Source organism: Pagrus major, chromosome 2 (assembly GCF_040436345.1).
Source record: "Pagrus major chromosome 2, Pma_NU_1.0".
In the NCBI taxonomy this organism is placed as follows: domain Eukaryota; kingdom Metazoa; phylum Chordata; class Actinopteri; order Spariformes; family Sparidae; genus Pagrus; species Pagrus major.
This window is the reverse complement of record NC_133216.1, coordinates 22,581,000-22,605,569: the sequence shown is the minus strand read 5'-3', so window position 1 is coordinate 22,605,569 and position 24,570 is coordinate 22,581,000. Positions and strand designations below refer to the sequence as shown.

The following is a 24,570-nucleotide window of genomic DNA, read 5'->3' as shown; positions in this document are numbered from 1 at the left end:
ACCGCCACTGCAAGATTTCAGTTAAGGGTTTTGTCGAGTGTTAAATGAGACAACATAACTTATGCACCTTTTGGGTGTGTAGTCTCTCTAATTACTTACTTTCACAGTCTTATACATGGGTAGTTTTATGACAGACTGCAACTTTGAGTTGAAAAATCATCTTTTAAATTGACATCATCTGTGTCATTAATGCCTCTCTACAAGGCAACATCCAGCACCTGATTAGCTTAGCTTAGCATAAATACTGTATGGGGAAGCAGCTAACCTACACTTTGGTTTTTGTACATATTAAACCAACAAGATATAAAGTGGGAATTAGTGAGCTTTGGCTGCTCGGTGGATGTTGATAGTTAAACTAGGACAGCTCTTTCCCTTTTCGAGTCTTTACTTCAATGTAAGCCAACTGTCTGCTGGGTGTAGCTTTATATTTACCCTGTAGAGGTGAAAGTGGTTTTGATTTTCTCACATTACTTTCTGCAACGCAAATAAGTGTTTCCAAGTACCCAACTATTCTTGTGGCTATTGTATGGCCCTAAATTCTTAATGATATCGCAGGCTTACATCGTAGCTTTTGACTCTGTTGCTTTGGTATAAAGTTGTTCATGTTCAGAATTATGTATTTGTGTGGAATAATTTCATGTAAATATTCAAAATACAGTTTGTATTCTTTTTTTTTGTTCTGATTTTGCTGTAAGTATTGTAAGTATCTCGGTTTTGGTCTTTTTTCTTCCTGGTGCACAGGTGAATTAGATTGCATGATGATGCTATTTTAAAAAAAAGAAATCACAGATTCACTCACTTCATGCTGAAACACATCAGCAGTAATGCTGAAATGATTTGAACCTCTGGTTCCAGGTACTCAGATGTGAGTATTTGCTGATTTTTTTTGTAATTTATATCACCGTTGATGTAATTTCCGGGACTGTTTGTCAGACAAAATAAGAGACTAAAAGATGTCACCTTGGGCTCTAGGAAATTGTAATGGAAATGTGTCACTAATCAATAGCTCTGGTCAACATTAGCATTAGTTGTAAGAATATAATTATTCAAAAATGATAATTATATGAGAAAATTTTCCTATTATCTTTTGGGGAATAGAATAACTGATATGTTTTACAGGGACAGGTGCAGCAAATTAGCATCTGATATAGACATCATGATGTGTACTTGCTGCTTCAGTTTGTTTTAGTTTGTCTCTGCATATTGTATCTGTCCCTATCAAATATTTTTAAAAAATAAGAAAAGGATAAATAGATAAAGGCATCAAATTGTGTTAACTGGTTGACATGATTTCTTCTTAAAACAATACTGCATCAGTTTATCAGCTTCAAAATGAACTCATTCTGCTGCTGTTAAATTTCACAAACCAGTTTGAATCCATGATTGTAATAATGAATGACCACAAAACCAGAGCCTTAAGATCTGCAGCTTATATCTGTGATCAGGTGGAGAGACGTGGGTCTGCTGTTGGAGCAAAGGTGGGTGCATATGAGCTAATGTGGAGCACTCTCCTTCTCTCTCATCAGCTGTTGATGATCAGAGCTGTGAGGATTAAGTACCAATGTCCCAGTAAAGGAGCTTTGCACTGCCAAATGTAGGACCACTGGCTCTCTTAAGCTGCCTAATTTGCTCACACAGAGAAGATGCTACAGCGTCCTCAGGATGGATTATAGGCATATGGATGGTGTGGAGCTCCTTGTTGTGGCCAGCAGTGGAACTGCAGGAGAAAGCTGCACGGGCACAATGAATAATACTGAATCAACAGATACAACGGAGGCACATTATAAATAAACACTATTAAGTAAATGACCTTTGTGCGGGGGAATCTGTGACCTTTTTCACACTCATTGGACAAATCACTCTGAATCAGCTTCAGCCAATGATAACCTTTTGTTTTCATGAAAATGATCATGATCACAAATTAAAAGCAGAGACTGTCACATTAAATTAGCTTGATCCATCTGATTAATATGTGCTGGATAAAAACAATATACTTGTTAGGTAGCTTTTACCATTTTTAATCAGTTTGCAGCTCTGAATGTTCTAGAAGAAAGTAAGTGTGCACAAGTTCACAGGCTTCCAACACATAAGAACTTTATCGGCGGATAGAAATTTGGTTATGAGGCAGAAAAAGTTGAGAAACTCTCTAACCCAAGGAGGTATAATACACATGATCAACCACTAGACTCAGTGTGTTTCATAAAAGACACGTAAAAGATGCATTCCTGCTGTGTATACTGTATACTCTCAGGCCTAGGAAGTATCTCAAAGTCACAGGGAAGAAGAAGAAACATGAATTGTGCTTAAATGGGTCATTCACAAGACCCAGTGCATGACGACCGAGGCACCGGAAAGGAGTTTTTTTTGTGGTCACAGTAGTTCCCCGCTTTATTTTGGTTATTGTAACTATAGCGATTAACTTCAATGAGAGAGTGAGACAGAGAGAGAGGGAGATGGGGCGAACATGTGACAGTGTAACTGTGGACTCATGAGGAATTCAGAGCGAGACAGTGGTTGTCTGTGTGAAACAGGCAGCATGGAGAAGGCCTGTGACATTGATCTGGCCTTACCACTGGGATCTTCTTCCTCTTTCTCTGCACTGTCAATGCGGCAAATGAGACTGTCCCGGCTGAAACATGCAAAGAACAAAAACCTCTTTTTAATGCTGCGTCTATACAAGAGCTGATATTATTTCTCAGATTGCATTGGATAATCAACAACCAGACATTGGTGCTTGGGCACAAAATGATCTACAGAAGCACCCCCTGAAGGAGATGTGTGCATCGATGCTGATTGGTATTCACTTAGGATGACTTTATCATATGTTAATTGATCTCCATGTATACATGCAATTATGTTAAATGGCTTTGATAAAAAATGTCTGCATTAGGCTTGAATATATTACAGTACACAGTATAACTATGCATGTCATCATAATGAGCTTATGAGTGTGCAATGCAACTAATGTGCAATACTGAACATCTTGAGACTTGAAAGGACCTTGCCCTGTATTAATGGCGGTGTGTTATACAATGCGAGTGAATGGGCTTCTATTGATTTCGATGCATTATATAACTCATAATGCAAACTATTAATATCATCATGATGAGCTTATAGTGCATTTAATCAGTGTGCATTACTGAGCATTTTGAAATATCAATAGTGTTTTGCACCATTTTCTTGTTAAACAAAAATACACTGAATGCCTATGGGTATTGTCTTTAAAATGAAATAACTCAAAAAAATATGACCAGTTATAAATAATAAAATCTACAGCAGCCATTTACAGATAAAAATGCACGATTTGACATATGAATTGTCTCAGCAGCATTTTAATTGTATGAGAAACAAAGCAAGGGCTATTTAAAATCATCTTTTTCAGTGACATCTCATTAAATTAAGAATCTCTTTACAAAAGCAAAGAGAAAACATTCCTGGAAAACATTATTTACTATCTTATTGAAATATTCACAGCCCTCTACTTGATTAATATCCCACCAACCTTTTCAATTGAGATATATAGATTTTTATAACTATAGTTAACATTAGGTCACTGGTTCAAGCATGAGGCAATTTCCCTTTTCTGTGACTGAGCACATTTAAACTGCAAGACCACCATAACCAGAAAACCAAAGGCCTTGGCCAAAGTATAGAAAATTGGATTTGCACTGTGAATGCGAAACAAACGCCGTGCAACAATGTGGAATTTTTTTTGTCTGTCCCACGATCAAACGAGTGAACAAACACACCCACCCCCATGTGTTGCTTGTCCGGCTTGCTCACATCAATCCAAATTGTGGGTAGTCGTTCCACATGCTTGGTTAAAGTCTGTCACCAGGCGTCCAGGAAGTTTTCAGCAGCAGCCGCAGCAGCAGGAGCGTCAAGTCTGTGAAGATAACGCTCCCGTGTTTGCCACTGAGCCTTCAAAATAATAGAGTTCATGACGGCGAACTTGTTATTTGACTCATAATACTAATACAGACTAATACATTGCCTTGGCATAGGCGGTGGCTGTCTTTTTTAAATTTAATTCCTTGTCTGTGGCCCACAAAATGACTCTTTTTTTTACTCTACATACCTAATAACCGTTTATGTTTATTTTAAGTTGAAAGTCTAAATAACCGGAAGTCGCGCTTCCGCTTCTTTCCAGCTTGTTACAGTTGGAGGAGTGGATGGAGACGAAACATTGTTGAAATAAACCGACCGGAGACAACAAAACTGTCGTTTTCAGTGTCAGTCATACTGTCTCTCCATGTGAGTATGTTTCGCTTCTTTCTGACGGCGGAGAGGCAGCGTTTTTCATGATGGCGGTGACCGCGGCACAGGCGTTTCGATGATGGCTAAACTGAAAAGTTAGGTAGCAAACTTTGAGCGAGGAGTCTTATCCCTGTTATCACTATAGAAATCAACGCCGCCATGGCTCACACCGCTTCACTTTCGATATGGGCATTTGCTTTGAGTTTATACTTCGGCGTGGCCAAGTGTCATTTTAGTATACCATTAAGAATATACACGGGGAAGTACAATATATCCTCGGTAATGGATTTGACTCCTCTTCGGCAAGTCGCGTTAACTGCTGATGGAAACGGCCTCTCCTTGGCCTCGGATCCCACTGGGACAGTGAACTTTCTGGACATGGTCAATAACTTGCAAGGTGACTCTGGAAGAGGCTACTACATAGAAATGTCAATTGGGACTCCTGCTCAAAAGGTAATGTAATATCACTGTGTATGACGTGTGTGTGTCATTTAACCACCTTGTTGTGTTTTTGAGCAGAATTAAATGAAATGCACCCCTCTCCTTTCTTTACTTTCTTTCGTTTTTCTATTTTCATGTTTTATTCAGTGTATCAGCACAGGGTCAAGTGTTATGTTCTGTGTGTGAACAGGGGTCGGTCCGTCCACCATGTGATCCATTAAAGGGGGCTGGGTGTGTTTGTTTCCCCTCCAGGGCCTTGGCTACCTCTCTGTGCAAGATCTGATATTTAAACATGCTTGACAAGTGTTTGATATGACACCAACCGCAGCAGAGACGACTTGGGTCATAGGAAGATGAGCCAGACATATTTTAATAGCACTATATCTAATAAAATCAAATCAGCTGTTTTAATTCCAGGCCTGTCTGGGACCATCATAGCAGGATAGTATCATGGCTGTGGGGTGCAGCAGCTGGCTGAGTATTTACAGCCATGGGGTCCTTAGGTAGACTTAAAATCCCCGCTCACATGCACTCACATGATGCTGCCTGTGAGGACCAGTGTTTCCTACCAGGCAGCTGACGGGGATTATGAGGCTCCCAGGGAGCAAAGAGCAGCCCCAGACTTGCACACAAACAGCATATTTGCTGCTTATTTTCTTTTGGTTGCATGGAAATATGCCCGTGTAATTTATTGTCATCACTTTATACTGCTCGTTATGTAGAGTGCTGAACAAGATCATATTAATGATTAAAGGGGACTAAATGGTCCCGGAAGAGCTGGAAGAGGGATTCTCCTGTCACTATTAAAAATACATAACGCTTAAGGGTGTTGTAGGTTTAAGGCTACGCTTTGCCTTTGTGTAAGTAGATGTGTTAAAGGTGAATTATCTCATTAGTGACTTGACCTGTTGTTCCTGGGCATCTCAAGTTAAACAGATCAGAGCTTTTAAGACTCTTGGGTGGCACAGCTCAGTTTCTCAGGCTCACTGAGGCTTATCAGTACTGCCTGCCGTGTCACTGCCCTGTGTCAACCTCCTGAGAGGATAATGTTGCAGCACTTGGCAGAGTACAGTTCCCACACCAGTTTAAAACCATTATAAAGTAGTAAAATATGCTTAATACCTGCTCTTCTAATGGAACAACACAATTTAAGGGTGCCCAAAGGAGGAACTTCCCTAAATTTAAAGTTTAATCGTCAGACTGCATAAAGAGTAAATGATACATTTGATATCTGTGAATATGTTCTATAGAAGGAGCAATAACAGTGTCAGCAGTGCCTCACCTGTTGATTTAATAGACCCACAGTCACCACAGACATTGTGACTTGTCATAGCAGGAAAAACATAGGTCCAGCTAACACTAACAAGGGCTTAGTTCCATTAAGTGTCTTAGTAAGCTATTCCAGTGGGCAGGCAAGCACAATACCAGGACCCTGAAACCCTTCGCCTATGTCACTGGCTACACCTGTGTGTTTCCTGCAATGACATGACAAAAAGTTTGTCTGTTGGGAACACAATCAGATGACTTGCTGTCTAGGTTGAGAAACCTCAAGAAGGAAGTAAACATTGGATTTTTTTTTTTTTTTTCCACAAATAAGTCAAGGGCTTGCCAAAGTGGGACCCACTGGTCACAGTTGGCCTACCATACTGTTGGAACTGACTAACCAGATATTTCTGGTGAAATAAAAGAAATAATCAAATACATTTTAAGAAATTATAATACAAATCACTTTCTACTCATTTTTTATGTTTTGTGAGGTAAAAATGCTGATATATGTAGGATTCCTAATAATTAATTATTTTTACATAGTCAGAGCATGGCAGTCAGGAAATCAGTGAATTAAGGAAACTTGGGATCCTAGTAGTTTTGCATCTTAACAATTCACTCGCCCACCATTTAAAAATATGATATGTAATATTTCTGCATTCAGATATCAAGAGCTTGGCTATATATCTAGTTGACTTGTGTACGTACATTATCTAAAATGTTTACTCAGGGTAACAATATGTTTTATTTGGTTGCCTGTCCCTTTAACTTACAGTAGAGAGTCACTGAGTAAGGAAAGAAATTGGCGAACTAAACATAACTTGATTAAAACCGTAAAATATTACCTTGTCTGTGAACATTTCTGCCTGACGTCACACAGATGGATTTTAATCGGCAATGGTGGTTGTTTAACAAGGAAGACAATAACTCCCATAATCCCACGCCTGTCTTTTGTTTTCATTGATAGACCTTTAGCGGCAGAAATTACATACTGTGCGGTCAAGTTTCAGTAAGTAGTTTCAGTTTTGAACGTTGCACCCGTGGATGATGCTCCTTGTTCCACCTTGCGATATTCCTCCCCTGATATTTGGGCTGTTGATCTCCTGTCTGGCTAGCAGTTTAAATCCAACCTTTAGTCATGCCAGCAGAGCTCAGTCCACTTTGGTACAGATTGGTTATGCAGTGCCAAAATGTCCTGAAACTCAATACTATATTGAGTTATCTCAATATTATTCCATCTTAATGATGATGTGATTACAGGGCCGTGGTGTTAAATGAGGCACTATTCAAATGAGCCACTAATTGCCGCATCTGTTAGCACGTGGCACAGCCAAGCTGAGGTGTCGGCTGGAGTGCCTCACATCTGCTAATTGGTACAAACAGGTAGCAGATGCACGTCGCCGCCACGGAGCCATTGCCAATTAGGCAGTGAACGCTCAACTGCAGGCAACTGCAGGCTGCCGCAGCAGCGGGAGGACGAGGTTTGCCTGAGGCTCAGCAGCCGAGCTAAGGGAGGATAGTGTGACAAGAAAAGATAGACTGTGTTGGGCATAAGGAAAAGCCTTAATCCCCCTCCTTTACCACAAGGTTCCAGTATTTTCCAATCTGGCCTGTTTGGCCGGCTCAGGCTTTGTGTGAATGGATTGATGCCATCTGCAAGGCATCAGTGGGTTTTTGATGGCACGGTCACAGTGATGGGCCCAAGGCCTATCCAATGAGGAGGAACTGATAAGCCCGACTCTCACGGACAGGCCAACTGGGGCTTCCTGTGCCCGACTGAACTGGTTGATAACACATTGTTGATAATTACAGGGTATTTTTCCCAATTGTTTCATAATGACTTCATGCACATGATGACAGGCTGTAGTTAGACATGGTTTCAGTGTGATAGGCTCGAGGGCTTGAGGAAGTGAGCTTGATGTAATTGTTGGAATTCCTTGTTTGCCTTTTGCACGCTTTAATATTTTAAGTAAACTACTTCCTGCTAGTCTGGTTTGTCTCAAACAATGGCACCCACAGAGGGGTGATAACAGATTAACTGTTGCAGTCACTGTTTGCAGCCGAGTCTGCTCAGCGAACTCTATATATATAGATATATATATATATATATATATCTTATTTTCATGGACTGTGTCATGTGCATCATTGAAGATCCACTTTATAGATGTCTTTGTTGTTGAGTCATCAGGTGGCTGTGGGGCATTAGGTTTTATGACCCCGTCATGGTGAGGAATGCTTGCTGGTGAGTGTTAATATGGCCCCTGCTCAGTAGTGGAGGTGGCAGAAGTCTGCTGGCTAATTAGTTCCTGCTCGTTGACTTGATGCCTGGAAGACAACATTATCTCCACTGCTGTTCGCCGGTCCCCACTGTGCACATGACACATACCAGGATGGCTGGATGGGTCATACGGTCATGTCAGTAGCCAGAGGCTGAAATGTTTGACTCATAGATCACGCATTAGAGAGCAATTATATCGGTGTTGCATAGTAATGGTTGCTCAGTTGTGAAGCTCGTTATATGACATTATAATACAGCTGTACACTTCAATAGACAAATGTTTTATTTGGTGACAAAGCTTTGCATGAATAATTCTGCAACAAAACACTGACTAAAATGTTTTCTGCATCATCAAAACAAAGGGAGTCTGTTGCTTTCATTTTGCAATGTAATAATTCCACACAGCCCACATTGACTTTTGGACTTCATGGAACACAAACAACACTGCCAAGTTGTGGATAATGTTCATTTATTTGTCTGTGACAAAATGCATACCAGTTGTTTGAAGTATGTCTCGATAAATTCCAATATGGATCCTTCTGATACAGTAATTTTACTGTAACAGAATTTTTTCAATTAGTTAATATTTACTGTGTTTCCCCCTCAACGCCCTCTGATCTTCCTCTGCTTTTCACTCTCTAATTGTTATTATTAGTACGAAGTGAAACTTAAATGTCTAGTTGCATTTTAAAAACTTAGTCCTCTTGTCCATGTATCGCTCCCACAGCTGTCATTTTTCGCCCTATGACTCAACAGCTCTGTTTGTTAGGGTGGGGTTGTCTTGGAGCAGATAACTATAAAGGCTGATAAATAAGCCTTTGCCTTGTGTTTTTCAGCTCAACATCCTGGTGGATACGGGCAGCAGTAACTTTGCCGTGGCTGCGGCTGCACACCCATTCATTACTCACTACTTCAACACAGCACTGTGAGTGGCTGGAACTCCTTGTGACACTTGTAACTCTAGTACAAATATTTAGATAGATATAGTTTTGGTTTAGTAGTTGTGTTACCTTCTCTGCTCTTCATTATCCGCAGTCTAAAATCTAAATGGATAGTCCTAGTATTTCTATACTCAGGAATGAATTACATAATCTTTGCTTTGTAATTAATGAGAGTTTTGTTGTCTTACAAGAAAACAAGTAGGGTTTTCTTGTCTTGCATTTATCTTTTGAGGTAGACCCTTTTATTACAGCCCTAGTCCTAATTTTATCTACCTACCACAGACCTTTGTCTCTATTCATGTGTCTTCCCTCCTGTGTTTAGCTCCAGTACCTACCAGTCAACTGGTCGAACTGTGGCAGTCCGGTACACCCAGGGTAACTGGGAAGGTGAACTGGGTCTTGATCGTGTCTCTATCCCCAAAGGCCCAAATGGGACCATCATTGTCAACATAGCTGCCATCCTGTCATCTGAAGGCTTCTTCCTTCCTGGAGTCAACTGGCAGGGCATCCTGGGACTGGCCTATCCCATGCTGGCACGGGTGAGAGAGATGCTCGTAAAATGTATATCTTATCTTAAATGTTAAATCTCACAATCAGTAGAAAAATGCTCTCTAAAACAATATAGTCTAAAAGTATGTTGGTACAGATATCTGGTTACTGTTCGCAACTGACGCTGGATTTGTTTTTTGTTTATGATTAGTAATTAGTACAATTCAACAACAAATAAATGAAAGAGGGCATTTTGATCCCACAGCTTCCTTTGTTTATTAGGCAATTCAAAATAATTTCTCTTGAGCCCTGATGTTTTAGGGCTCATATACTTCACCTGTAGACCTGACATTGGTAGTAAGCATCTGGAGAAAAATCATCACCACTATCACTAGATGCTGTTTGAGGTCTGAGTTTGTATAAAGTTCATGAAACATTTTGATACATGCGAGAAACAGACAAATGATGCCATTCTTTGCAAGGTCTCCATTGTTAAAGAAATCCTTGCTCTCAATGGGACTAACCTGTTAAATAAAGGCCAAATAAAAACAGTTTGTGTCGATATTGCCTGAGGCACAGAGAAGAAATAACATTTTACTTGATAATAGCAGGTTTTATTGAGTGAATCAGTCAGTATTTTATAACTTACCTTTTTATAACTGTCCCACATTGGTTTTACAGAACCTTTTCGCACAGGTCCTATCTGGTTGTGGTAATGGACACTTCACATGACAACAGAAATGTCATGTTCATGTTCATTTTGGTTTTTATACAATTTTTTTTTTAAATTCGAAAGTTTCTTTTAATATCCCAGATATGATTTACTTTTGGTGCTCTAATATGTCCTATATTAGTTTATATCCTCAGTTCTCTGCAGTAATATTTGTTCATTTCATTTTTTACACTAAATATTAGACAATACTTATTGATGTATGACCCAACATAGTGCACCTCTTCAGTAAAAAAAATGTTTTGTCACAGGTTAATTAATGGACTTAAATAACACAAATGTTATTGATGGTGTCAGCTTCCTTTAACGTGATCATTTGGTGTTGAAGGGATGAGAGTGATGACTGCGTAAACCAGCACAATACGTTCTTTCATTCTGTGCTGACTAGAGCAACCTTTGGGATCAAATGCCAGTGATTGAGGGGCAGATATGACCACACTGAACACTTTGTACGGCCGGTGTCTCCTGAGTGCTCAGGTTCAATCTGCCTGAGGCTTGTTTGTCAATCATGACATGATGACACAGGACTGACATTAAAGAACCCATCTGAGAACAAAAATGTCCAGAAAATGTTGTCTCCTTCATACTCCCCAAGGCTTTAAAGCCTTAAATGTTCTTTAAGATTTTGTAAAGCCATGTAATTGTATCAGGATACACAATGTTCTTCAGTTCAGTTGTGTATTTCCAGTTCACATTTTCATTCCTCAGATCCTTTGTTATCTGAACTTATACTTTATATGTCGTCTATACTTTGGCAAAGAGAAAATAAATGTGCGCTAAGTCAGTCGAATAATCACACAAACTAAAAGCTTAAAATGCTAATATAAAAGCTCAAAGAATTAATGATTACACATCCCCTGTCTCTCAATTAGCCTGACTCGTCCTTGGAGCCCTTCTTCAACTCTGTCGTGCAACAGCTGGGAATTCCTGACATCTTTTCCCTCCAGATGTGCGGTGCTGGACTGTCAGCCAGCAGCGCAGCTGACCCAGCGGGTGGCAGTCTTGTGAGTAGTCAGGAGGGGCCGTCTGGAGAGAGAAGTTTGATCAAATAATCATGTCAAATAAGGTTTGGTTTAAGGTCTAAACAGAGTCTTTGGAGACTATTTATATTTTTATGATCTCTGCCTCTAATTCTGTATTTTGGTGATACAATTTGTCTCTGGGGCATTTAACATGGACTGGAAGAGCACTTTTCCTCCCAGACAAAAAAAAAATTGTCAATAGTGAATCAGACATAGCAGCTGAGTGCATTTTAGAAAAATAATTGCTTGTATCCTCAATGTGGTTTCTCCATTGGAGGCCCGGTCTAGTTAGAGTGGAGCTAATTAAGCTAAGATAGTATCCTGCTGAGAGCAGGTCTGTCACGGTTATACCAACGGCCTCTGGGCCTTACTCACTGCATCTCCATCATGTGACCCACTGATACAGACAGATGGATAAGATGGCAGGGTGCTGTATGTGTATGTGTGTATGTTAATTTATTCTGCCAAGAGGATAAACCTTTGCTGGACTCTTGTTGGATATTAACTGAGTTGTTGTCATCTGTAAATGCGTGAAGAAGTAATTTTGTTCCTTCCTCAGGTCATGGGAGGGGCTGAACCAACTCTGTATCGGGGGTCAGTGTGGTACACCCCTATAGTAGAGGAGTGGTACTACCAAGTGGAGGTTTTGAAGCTGGAGGTTGGCGACCAGAATCTGGACCTGGACTGCAGAGAGGTAAACTTCAAACTCTGCAATGCTTCCCTGATTATCTCCATCACCCATCACCATGTAGAGATCAGCATTATATTCCTGTGAAGGATATGTTTAAGTTTGAACCAGAAAACAGTACAGGCCATGCAAGATTAATTGTTAACGTGTTGAATTGTATCAAGGTTACAACACGGAAATGAAACAGAATCTGAGTAGCAGTTCTGCAAAGGAATGTAATCTGTTTATTTCCCACTTGTGAAAGAACTTCCTCGTTTTCTTTTTTTTTTCTGTTTGCTCAAGGTCTTCCATAGGGGCCTGTTGAACTGAGAGAAAGCCTACTGCACTCAACTCTTTTTCCCTCTCTTTCAGTACAACATGGATAAAGCTATAGTTGACAGTGGAACGACACTGCTGCGTCTTCCTGTCAACGTCTTCAATGCAGTGGTAGAAGCCATCACACGCAGTTCTCTGGTACGTTGCTGTCTCTCCACAGACAATGATGAAACATGTTGTCAGAGCAAAGAGATGCAGGGGCGGATAGCACACACTCACTCTTCAAGGACGTAGTAGCTTTGAGAGGGAAGAATCGGGAGTTTTTCAGCTATAAAAATGTGTGTGTGCCCATGATCTGTTTCTTTCCCGTTTCTGCTTTACACATTTTTCACCTCTTGTAACTGCACACAAACAGTACTCAAGGTTAATTTGAACCTGGAAGCAACATTTTCAATTAATGTATCCACATCCTTGGAGATTAATCCCAAGTGGTAAAATGAAAGAGAACAGCAAACCCTGACCTTCTGTTTCTGTCTGTTTTTCTTTCGCCCTGCATGTCTCTCTTTGTCTATTTCTTTCTATTTGTGTTCTTTTTTCCTCTTTGGTTCAGATCCAGGATTTTTCTTCAGGGTTCTGGGACGGCACCAAGCTTGCTTGCTGGATGAAAGGAGAGACACCCTGGAGGTTTTTCCCCAAGCTGTCCATCTACCTAAGGGCCACAAATTCTAGCCAGTCCTTCCGCATCACCATCCTGCCCCAGGTACCTTGATAAACATGAACTCTTCATCAACCTATACAAACACATATCAGTGCTCATTCTTTTCCTATGATTTTGTCCGGTATCTTGCAGCTGTACATCCAGCCAATCACAGACGTGGACGGCACGTTAGACTGCTTCCGTTTCGGAGTGTCTTCATCAGCTAATGGCCTGGTGATTGGCGCTACTGTTATGGAAGGCTTCTACGTGGTGTTCGATCGTGCCCAGCGGAGACTGGGCTTCGCACTTAGCAGCTGTGCAGGTAAGGGTACATACAGGACTATTACTGAGACAGAAAAGTATGTAAAACTGATTTCAGGAGTCAAAACATTGTATATAAATGATAAAGGTCTAGTATGCAGAATTTGTCAATTGCACAGACGGAGAGAACGAGTAGTGTAGAGCAAGCTCGAGAGTAAATAAATAGAGTGAGCAACATTGTTGATAACAAAACAGTGAATCAGAGACAGGAAACATTATTTTCTGATTGTGTCACAGTGGTTACGTTCTGAATCTCAAATAAAAAAGCTCACCCCCCCAAACAACCCTCCAGATTAAGCGTGAATACAGCCAAAGTGCCCATTTAGGCTGTTTGCCTCTCTGCCTGTGCGTTTGTGTAGCTCAGCCCCGTCCTCGGTCAAACAGACTATGACAGAGAGAGAGCAGAGGAGAGAGACAGCACTGTAACCTGGTCACTATATAGAGTCCCAACCTTGCACTGTTATTGGCTTGGACTACACACCACTGCCCAAACACATCAAAATACTCAGAAAATAAAAAAATAATGGAAGAGGGCAGAGTCTGTAAAGACATAGTTACCTTCACACACTTCAAGTGGGTCCTAAGGGATGATTGAGAGGGATTACTTTTGTACGACTCACTGTCAAATGTTAGTGTAAGCAAGTGCTAACATACAGTTAGAATGATGCAGCAATAAATACACTCAAAGCCTGCCACAGCTGTTAAACTTTATTTCACCTTCTTTTTACAAGTGCTTGTATAAAAATAAAGATAGGACGAGCCTTTAATGATCCCTTGCGGGGAAATTGGGTGAAATCCGGTAAAACACCTCGTACTTGTTAAGCGCAGAAAATATTAAAGCTTTTATGAAAGGGCAATAGGTTGAGTCTCTTTTTACAGTTTCATTCATAGTAAATGTTGACGTTGCAGTTCAGAAGTCCATAAAGTGCCTTTATTAATTGATACATTTTGAAAAAGCAAACTGTACTGTAAAGTCCGATGTACTAATACTTGCAGATTCACTGACCTAGACTTTGAGAATATCCTGTTGATTAAGACCTTAACAACAAATGTTAAACCTTAACCAGTGGTACTTCCTGTAGTTCTGTGTAAATATGAGCTTGGGCAAGACTTCCCACTCTCATCTTCAAGTACAAAGATCACCCTTTGTTCCACATTGAGCAAACAGACATGGAGCAGATGTAGGCTGAAGGTTGAGGATGCAGACTTGTGACTGTAGGGTTGCCAGGTCTAATTCCTCAGCTGGTTTCTTAAAATGTAGACCAAGAGAACTCTCAGCTATTAATGGGTTGTCTGTGAATAAAGCATATAACCTCAGATTATTTCAGTGATGCTGCCAGTCTAAGACAACTGTTGTGTTAAGAAGCTGCCACAAGTAAATCGACTTCTAACCTTAATCGTAATACAGTTTATGTTTTATATCTGTAACCAGCATTTGTTCAGTGTCACCAACGCCAACGTTTTCGGGCACTATATATTTTCCTTTTTACTTCAGATTTGACTGAGGTCTGGCAAATTTTTTTTCTATTCGTCTGCAGTGAGCGGTGGGGCAGCTCTGTCAGAGATCGCAGGACCCTTTTCAGCAGCAGACGTGGCAGCCAACTGCTCTGGCGGGGCGCCGAAGGAGCCTCTCCTCTGGGTGATCTCGTACGCCCTGATGGCAGTCTGTGCCTTGGTCCTCATCATACTGTTGCTCCTGCTGGTCCTGCCCTGCCGACGCAGAGACCGCTCCGGGGAGATAACCGATGAGTCCTCGCTGGTGCGCCACCGCATCAAGTGACTGAGAGGCAAGGGACGGGCACACAGGGTGAACGGGCGGGGAGACAGCGAGCGCAGCCCATGCACAGCGGTGGAGAAAGGGGTGAGGCCCGGCCTGCACCGGAAAGTGACACTCGGCTCTGAATGTCTGACTGACTCTAGACTGCACACAGCAGGTTGCCCCACGGAGGTGGACACAGACAGATCAACTGCCTCCTGAAGGGAAAATCCACCCTTAAAGCAGTTCTTAAAAACAGCTGTTGGTGATTATTTACGGTTCCAATATCGTGTTTGGTGGTGTATCTTTCTTATTCTCATTGATGATTGGTCATATCATGTCATATGTAGACACTGTGACACAGAGAAAAACATCCAGGATAGAAGAAGAAGAAGAAGAAGAAGAATAGGTGCAATTTTCTCCACCAGCTTTAAAAGTTCAGACGTATTCTCTTGCCTCTCAGTCTCTGAGCTATCCAAAGGTATTCTGGGAAATGTAGGACATCACGAACACAAACAGAGGGGTAAATCAAAGTTTGAAACACTTAATAACTTCTGATACACACCAAACATCTCACCAGCAGCGATGTACAGCAGTATGAAAATAGCCAAGGGTGGAGTTTGTGCCTTACTGACAGTCACAGGGCAGAACATGCTGAAAAATCATTGGTGCACTGTTGAACAATGTAAAAGTTGATTTCATTTTCAGACAAACTGTATTATTAATATCTGAAAGCACACAGCCTCCTGAAATTTGCCTTTACAGTTGATAATCTGCTTCCAACAGATGTGAAGGAATGTTTCTAGTGCCTTCTTATACTTTGAAGTTAACCTCCAGTCTTCCATGGAGTAAATATATATATATATATATATATATATATATATATATATATATATATATATATATATATATATATACATATATATACATATATATACATATATATATATATATATATATATATATACATATATATATATATATATATATATATACATATATATACATATATATATGTGTATATACATATATATACGTGTGTATATATATATACGTATATACGTATATACATATATATACGTATATATATATATATATATATATATGTATAGATATATATATCTGTGGTGAAGTTAAGAGGAAAAGCTGCTCAAACAATCACTGTTAATAGGATGAATATTACTCGAAGATACACGTTTACAGTGCCTTTAAGTCTCAGCTCACTGCCGACAAAAAATTGATGTACAGTATCAGCAGTTTGAGACTCACTCTGCTGAATTGCACTTTGTTCCAGTCAATCAAAAGTGTAATGTAAATCTAAAGATCAATATTTTCTCAATCTTTTATGCAATTTGTTGTATTAATGTAGTTTTACTAATTCTGTATAAGATGTCCAACTTTATATTGAAATCTGTTTGAATGTGATTTAAGTATTATTCCAAATCTTTGCTTTTTAGACACTATATGTTTGATGGTACAAATGCATATTGCACATTTTGTACACAATTAGAAGCCAAAGGAGTTTTGAAACATAGGAAACACACTGTGGGTACCTGTGGACTACAGGGAGTTCTCTAACAAAGCCAACTGACCTGTTTGAAATAAAAACTTGGTCTCTTTACACTAGTGACAGCTTCTTATGGAAAAGTCCTAAGTGATGTGACTAAAGCTGCACCTATATGTCACTGTGTGCCAAAATTTAAAGTTTTGTAATTGTCAATTTGAAGGTACACTCGAGTCTTTGAATGTTCCCTTATTTATACATGTTTTTTTTTTCTGTGCCAAAATTGTACTTGTGCTGTAAACGAAAGAAGTTTTCTGACCAAATCAAAGATGTAAATCAGTTTAAATTAATAAACATTTCTTTTTTGTGAAAAGTTACCCAGGAGCAAAGGAGGCTTTGTTAGTCGGAGGGAACAAGCTTCATGTGGTTTGTGAGTGACATCTTGTGTTCACACATGGTATCTCCATTTTCTGTCTCAAATATCACCATAAAGTCAAATAAACAATGTCGATCACATTTATACAGATTAGAATATAGACTTTATATATTTCACAAAAATATACAAAAATAAAACAAACTGCAATAATATGAGATGATGTCAAAACATTGTTCATTGGAGCATAATACATGAATTTGAGCAATACCAAAGTCTGCTTCATCTGTGATGTGAATTATGTAGATGCAGAGCAGTAATATCAAGTACAACTTATTGTTGAGCCATTTTTAAATATATTATTTTTGCACACTTAAAAAATAAAATAAACTAAACGCAAACATCTCAGATAGTTCATCTTTGGTTCTGTCATCAGTCATCTTGATGCTTCTGTAAACAGAAAAAAATACAATTTTTTTTTGTTTGATGTGATGATTAGTGTTTTGTGAATACTCAATCATAAAGAATATAGTCATAGCTAATCGTAAATGCTGTCATTACTTCCATCATGTAAGCACCTGACCTACCTTATTAAAAATACGTAAAATATAAACAAAAAATGCGAATTACTTTGAATGATTCTGATAATAATAATGTAATTTCAGAGCTGCAACATTTTTTTAAATCTTTTGAATCAATTAATGTTAAATAATAAGTTCCCATGTCAAATGACCAAGCCCAAATTAAAGTTTGAATGTGGCTTATTTTGATTGGCCAACAGTAAAAGAAAACACACAACAATTATCAAAACTGTCCATGAATTGTTTCAGCAACAAGTAAATATTATCTATATAAACAACAGTGAAACACGCCATGTGGTTTAGAGGTCAAAGGCCAGTTAATGTCAAAATGGGATTACCCTTTTACTTGTCATAGACTTAAAACATTTTTACAGACATGATTAAGATGGAAAGAGATAAAAGACAGCTTGTATTAAGACTCAGCTATGTGTAGGCGTTATAACTGCACATCCAGCATGAGTCCAGCAATATTACTTTGAGCACCAGCCAATTAAACCTCATTATATCTGGTCCTCCAGGCAGATTAAATCAAATGTTACATATTACGTGTACATACAAACATGGAAATCTCCCTTTACAAGTTTAATCTTTCCTTTGTTTTTACCCTCATCTGATGGTAGATCCAGTCCAGGAAGTAGGTGACATTTCCATAAACACCTGGCTTGTTTTTCTCAGTGCAGTGTTTCCCCCAAATACTGTCCCCTACGAGCCACCATACACCGTCCTGCAGGGACACCAGGGGGCCGCCGCTATCAGTCTGAGAAGGAGCATAGCACAAAACTGAGTGAGATTTTATGAACTAAACACATATAACACTTTTTGATTTTAACTATTCAAAGCTTTTCATGGATCTTGATAAACATCTAATGCTTCTTAAACTAAACGAAAAACACTGAATATTTAAATTTAATCACACTGAGATTGTTGTAAAGCCCTTGAGACTGAATGTGGTAAATTTGTGTCAGGATGTCATGGTCAGCAGCCATGTCAGTGCTCTAACTTTACATTCATAGTTGTATAAATGGTTTGTTGTAAGTCAAAGTGGAGCAGTTTATTTAAAGCTGTAACAGTGTACAGAACACAGTGCAGGTCCTGTTAGACTTTATGCCTCAGAGCATGAGCATGAAAATGCTTTGAATTCCTTAAAGAACAGGAACTATTTTGTTTGTCACAGCTCCATTTGTGCATGAAGAAATTGTACCAGGAAATATCTCATTATAAAGAGTTTGTTGCTGCTGGTTTCAATACTGATTTCTTTGACTACATTATTCTGTAGGAGGCTGTATCAAGGCTAACGCTTCAACATATCATACCTGAAGGCAGTGGACCAGTGGGGCGGCAGTCTGTAACCATCTGGTGCTCACTTTAGACTAAAACAAATTGCTCTTTGATCAATTTATGAATTTAATTTGTGCTGTTTTAGTATTTAAACTTAATTTTCACACCTCTTACAGAAAATAATGTTTGTTTGTGTGTGTGTGTGTGTGTGTGTGTGTGTGTGTGTGTGTGTGTGTGTGTGTGTGTGTGTGTGTGTGTGTGTGTCACTGGTTTGTCTTATACGGAAGCACATTGCTGCAAGAAAAAGAAAAATGGATCGTTATCACGTTAGGTAATGTGAAACGTTTATCGTTAACAAAACATTTTTTACATTGTCACGGAATAACATACTATTAACTTATTGGTATCACATAAAACATTTTGTCGTTATAACAAGATATTTTTACATAATTTTATCACATAAGGTTTTATGTCTTAACAATAAGTTATCACGTTATAGATGTATTGAGAAGTTGTACCGCAACTCTTTGAGGTTACAATACATCTGAATGTTGTAATAATGTGAAAATATCTTGTTATAAAAATAAACTCTTCACATTATAACATGATGCTGATCTGTTTTTCTTTTCGAGCGTGGCAGCAGTACGCTGTCGTAGTCTTACACGGCACATGTCGGTTACTGCCTCCGTCTCTCTGGCACATAACATGTCCTTTGATATCCTGCCACTGTAAGCGATGGAGCTGTTGCACTCTGCAGTGTCTATGAGAGAGACCTGAGCCTCCATCAGGTACGTAGAGCCAGAGTCTGTCAGATAACAAGAATTGAATTAATCTAATTTAAGTATTTTAGACAGTGTCTTGTCACTCATGTAACCACAACGGTCTCACCTCCATTTATTGTGCGACCAAATCGTGTTATCCAGCCTGTCTGAGGAACTGTGATGTTCAGACCAACACTTGGGAGGCACACAGGTCCGATGTTACTGGAAGCTGCCAAAGAAAAGAAAATGTCTTGTTAAAAGTCCACAAAGGGAGGATTTATACATTAAGCTGCTTTCCACAGAGTGACGGACAATAAACACTAAATTGTCACCTAAATAAGAGTAATGCAGTCTAATACAACAGTCATGCAATAAATCCTTCCTTCGTGAAGGCTAAAATGTTCAGTTTTTGTTTTAGAGGTGTACGATCATTTTGGAGGATGAAGTTATACATACAGGTGTTTCTATTATTTTGTCCACCCCATTTATATCAACGTGGAAAGCCTAAATAACAGTGACACCTGTCTCTCTCTGTCACCTGTGACGTCCAGAGGTTTAGAGAGCCTCATCAGAGCGATGTCATTCCTGCGGGTGACGCTGTCGAAGCCTTCATGCGCAATGATGCGGCTCACAGAGTAAGCAGGGTTAAACAGACTGCCTAATGGATCCACTATCCCAGCATACACTGTCCAGTCTCCAGGGCTGGAGGCCCTTTAGGGAACAGAGACAGCACAGAGTAGATTCAAGGTGGATCAGACCACAGCAAGCACTGATTTGAGAAGTGTGATGAGAGGGCCTCACCTGGCCACACAGTGTGCTGCAGTGACTGTCCAGTAGGGGGAGATGATGGCTCCCCCACAGCGGTGGGAGCCCGCAACCTGCAGGCTGACCTGCCAAGGCCAGGAGCCTAGAGAGGCCGGCCGGCCCCCAGAGACCCTGCTGGAGTTCACCCCTTTCCCACAATCTGAGGACAAAAGTGCCTATTAGAGAGGATGCATTCACTGCCACAGAGCTTTGAGAAACAGGTGCTGTATAGACACTATAAATACTGCAGTGTTAAGTTGTATTATAAAGAAGAGAGTGAACAAACAGAACAGTGATATCTTAAATCTTACAGTTAATTAATCATGATTATATTTAATGATAATCATCTAATCAGTTTGAGTCATTTTTTAGGGAAGAAATAAAAAATTCTGTGATTGTTGCTTCTTAAATGTGGATATTGTTTGGTTTATTTACTCCTCTCTGTCAGTAAACTGAATATTATTGGGTTGTGGAATAATCAAATTTGAGTATTAACATATAACATTTGAGTACATCATCTTGCGCTTTGGGAAATACTGATCGACATTTTCCCCGTTTTCTGACTTTTTATAGCCCAAACAACTAATCAATTAATTGAGAGATTAATCAAACAATTAGTCGACAATGAAAATAATCATTAGTTGCAGCCCTGGTTGGTAGTAATGTGGCCTTTTTAAACATTCTGGGCAACAACATTGTCTTCTAAGTTTTGTGGAAGCCTTAAACCTCTTTTTTAAATCTCATTTATAGATTTAATTAATTGAGGAAATGCGCACAACACACAGTCCTGCTGCAGGACTCCTGCACACAATTTAATCAAAGACAGAGACAAAATGTTCCAACATCTCAGTCTTAGATGTCAAAAACTGCAGCAAATTATCAACACAAATGCAGACCCATATACCTACTGTATAACCTAATGACTGGAGAGGAGAAAATATAAATAAATGCACAAAAACAAATAATGAATATCTGAATTTTATTAATATATTATAATATTCCCTCTCTGGAATTAAAAATAAACTTGATTCTGCGTTGATTTCCTTTGTTTTTAGGATGTGTAATAATAACATACCAGTACAGCGCAATGTCACCACACTGTTGCTGGGACAGATATTGCTGCAGGTGGGAAAAAACAAACATTTGAGGTAGAATTAGGTTCACACTGATTATCATTGAGTGTTAAAAACTTAATAACCAGTTCACTAACCTGAGGACAAGCTGCTGCAGTATGGACACCTCGGGCCTGAAGTCAGACTTCACTCTTAGGAATCCATCATCAGAGTCAGTCTTCTGTTGGCCTGATTTAAAATATGTGCCCCTGTCATGGGAAATACAACAAATTCATTCAAACACATTAATCCTTCACATGTCAGATTATAGAGGAGCACAGTTTCAGTATCCAGTGAAACACAGGAGCATGTTACCTGCTGTATCCGATTTGCTGGCAGCTGGCTCTCCCCTGTTGCTCGGTCCAGCCGAGAGAACACACCGTCCTCCAGTTTTTACTCTGAGTGGAGTAGATCTGGAGCAGGAAGCTGGAACCGTGCAGCCTCACTGAGAGACAGCAGCAAACACAAACACTGAGCTTGTTTTGTTACAAGAGGAAAGTGGTGCAGTCAGACCACATGATCACCTCAGTGTTTGTTTGGTCACTTCCTATGGACATTATTACATTTTTATACATATTCATTGGCACTAATGTACTTAATGTTTACAATATTTAACACTATTCTAATTGTTCATACTCCCTATCTTTTCAGTCTCCAAGACTACTGCTAGTGTCTTAACTGCTATATATATACATATTTACTGTATATTAGTGTTTTTCATGGTATATTTTTCTTGCCAGACTTATCATTCGCCTTTTGCTATTTTTTGCCCTTATTTGTGAACTTCTTAATAATCTGATATTTTTTCATTTTAGCTACTACATAGTTTTTGCTTGCAATGTCCCAAGAATGTCATTGGTCAGAATTACATTGTGTTAGACCATGTATTTCACAAAACACTTTGACTGGACTGTGTGTGTATCATACAAAGAAAACTGACATTTAGCGACAGTGTTCTCTGTGGTATCTTAAGTCAAGTTTGATGCTTTAAAAGCAAGAGAAAACAAAATCCAATGTGGTCTTCCACTTGAACTGCAAGACAGTCATAAACATTAGTGTGTTTGATAAACTCTGATAAACAGAAAACTACATAAAGCTCACAAATACAGGCACATAACTTTGATGTAATGTCAGCAAAACTTAAATCAGTGTGTTTCTTTTAACTGTAAAAGATGTGCAGACTATAGAAAGGCAAGTAAAACAGATTGCAGGTGTGTTTTATCCCACTTTTGGCCCCTGGAGGAGGCTGTTTACCACAGTTAGCTTCATCCTGGCCTGCAGGACAGTTCTTCACTCCGTCACACCACTGAGACTCCCACACACAGCTCCCATCACCACACTGCATCCCGTGCACACAGGCCGAGGAATCTGGGAGACAAGATGAGACAGAGGGAAAGACTTTAGACACTATACTGTGTGTGTGTGTGTGTGTAAAGGTTGTAATATTATATGATTTATTACAGTGGACAGTGGGGATAAATGCTTCACTCACAGTAATAACCGAGGAGGATCCCAGCCAGCAGCAGGAGGAGCAGCAGGGAGATCACAGCGGCCACAGTGAACTTCACACACCGCTTTTTTACATCTGCAGGACGACACACACTGTGACTGGAAACCCATTTACACCCAGTATACCACCTTGTTAAATGTGTTCAGTAATGCCCCTTTTCAACCAGGTTTATCTCAGTTTAGTCACATAAAAACATTTGTATTTTTTAGTTTTTTATTGTACATGTAGAATTCTACATACAGAATATGCCTTTATGGCTGACAGAAATGACTGTTGTATGGTAATAATAGACTCAAAGAGAAACATTTGTATTTTTAATCATGTGCAAGTCACTGACCGTCCTGAAAATGGAAATCAACTTAAAGTTTATCCCATTCATTCTGTATATCTGATTAATTATTGATCTATCAATTTTATCTGAATCTCTATCATAAGTTCTGCGATATTTAGTTATGAGAGTCTATTATCATTTCTGTTTCGACTTCATTTAATTATAGGTCATTTTACATCCGGTGCATTGACACTAAACATTGAAATACACATACACATATATTTATTTAGTTTGCAAATCGTTTTTGAGAAAAATCCTATTCGCAGCCTGCACAAATGTCCTGCTTCGTTTCATCGTTTCAACAGTATAACCTGCTAATTCAATGAAAAGGAGACTGGACTACCTTTGTGTTTGGGAATGGAGTGGCTGATCTCAGGTGGGGGTTTTGGGGCCACGTGATGAACATACTGAGGCTGAACATCTGAACAGCTGGGAGGAGAAAGTTGCCTCTGGTCATCTTCATGGATGAAATAAGGACCTAAGTCCGGATACTGTCAGACAAGCATACATGATGAGAGTGAAGATGTCATACTCTCGATTTAAGAATTTGACCTCTTTTCTTGTTTCAAATGATAGAAAAATGCCTAAAATGCAAATGTACATGTGAGATTCGTCCTGCATTTTAAAAACAGATCGAAACACATTTTAATCATTCACATTTCTAAACATATATTTTCAATACTGGTATTATTGTAGTATGAATTATGAAGCGTTCAGGTATTTATATTTATGTTTCTATTCAAGAAGTTCTTCAAGCTGATATGAATACAAAAATAAATGAAAACTTACCGGATTGGTGGTCATTTCCTGTTTAACCATCAATAGCTTAATATTTACTGCCGGATACAGAGAAATGTCCTCCTGAGATAATTCAAGCATCAATCTTGACTGTAAATAATCTGGTCAATATTAACGTCCTCTCTACGAGTATTTGAAGCCTCAAGAGAGATTTTTCTCTGATAAAATTCAGATGTCTATGATCTCCTCTCACATTCAGCTGGCTCTGCTCTCTACATCCTCACACCAGCGATGACATAAAGAGTGCGTGTGATCGTCTGAGTGGCCACTCCTCACACTTCACTGGCATCGGTTTAAAGTTTCCCTCCTGCGCACACAACAAGCATCAAAAGGACTGTTACCTCGTATAAACATCCCACAAGTGTTATCTGCTGAAC

General features: G+C 39.3%; 2 protein-coding genes across 2 annotated transcripts; one reads left to right on the top strand and one right to left on the bottom strand.

Moving 5' to 3' along the window:
- The first annotated feature begins 4,194 nt into the window (after positions 1–4,194).
- bace2 (beta-secretase 2) lies at positions 4,195–15,980 on the top strand. Its single transcript, XM_073487247.1, has 9 exons — positions 4,195–4,710; positions 9,079–9,167; positions 9,506–9,722; positions 11,275–11,406; positions 11,984–12,118; positions 12,464–12,565; positions 12,978–13,127; positions 13,218–13,386; positions 14,924–15,980. Exons 1-9 carry the CDS (start codon positions 4,417–4,419, stop codon positions 15,163–15,165), a joined length of 1,530 nt encoding a protein of 509 aa, XP_073343348.1. The 5' UTR covers positions 4,195–4,416; the 3' UTR covers positions 15,166–15,980.
- Positions 15,981–18,173: 2,193 nt separating this feature from the next.
- LOC141020100 (transmembrane protease serine 2-like) lies at positions 18,174–24,199 on the bottom strand. Its single transcript, XM_073495162.1, has 12 exons — positions 24,185–24,199; positions 23,739–23,886; positions 23,047–23,139; positions 22,809–22,922; positions 21,870–21,999; positions 21,653–21,763; positions 21,518–21,561; positions 20,440–20,602; positions 20,177–20,349; positions 19,766–19,867; positions 19,540–19,682; positions 18,174–18,356 (listed from the first exon to the last, which is right to left on the bottom strand). The coding sequence occupies exons 1-12, from the start codon at positions 24,197–24,199 to the stop codon at positions 18,174–18,176; spliced, it is 1,419 nt and encodes a 472-aa protein (XP_073351263.1).
- Positions 24,200–24,570: the final 371 nt, after the last annotated feature.

What these genes read in the sequence shown, in the direction of transcription:
- LOC141020100 (XM_073495162.1), bottom strand. An exon ending in CTCCATTCCCAAACACAAAG is followed by an intron (nt 23,140 to 23,738) that starts GTAGTCCAGTCT and finishes GTCGTCCTGCAG; the next exon opens with ATGTAAAAAAGCGGTGTGTG. An exon ending in GCAGCACACTGTGTGGCCAG is followed by an intron (nt 20,350 to 20,439) that starts GTGAGGCCCTCT and finishes TGTTCCCTAAAG; the next exon opens with GGCCTCCAGCCCTGGAGACT.
- bace2 (XM_073487247.1), top strand. Translation starts at nt 4,417, where the DNA reads ATGGCTCACACCGCTTCACTTTCGATATGGGCATTTGCTTTGAGTTTA. An exon ending in CACTACTTCAACACAGCACT is followed by an intron (nt 9,168 to 9,505) that starts GTGAGTGGCTGG and finishes TCCTGTGTTTAG; the next exon opens with CTCCAGTACCTACCAGTCAA. An exon ending in CGCACTTAGCAGCTGTGCAG is followed by an intron (nt 13,387 to 14,923) that starts GTAAGGGTACAT and finishes ATTCGTCTGCAG; the next exon opens with TGAGCGGTGGGGCAGCTCTG.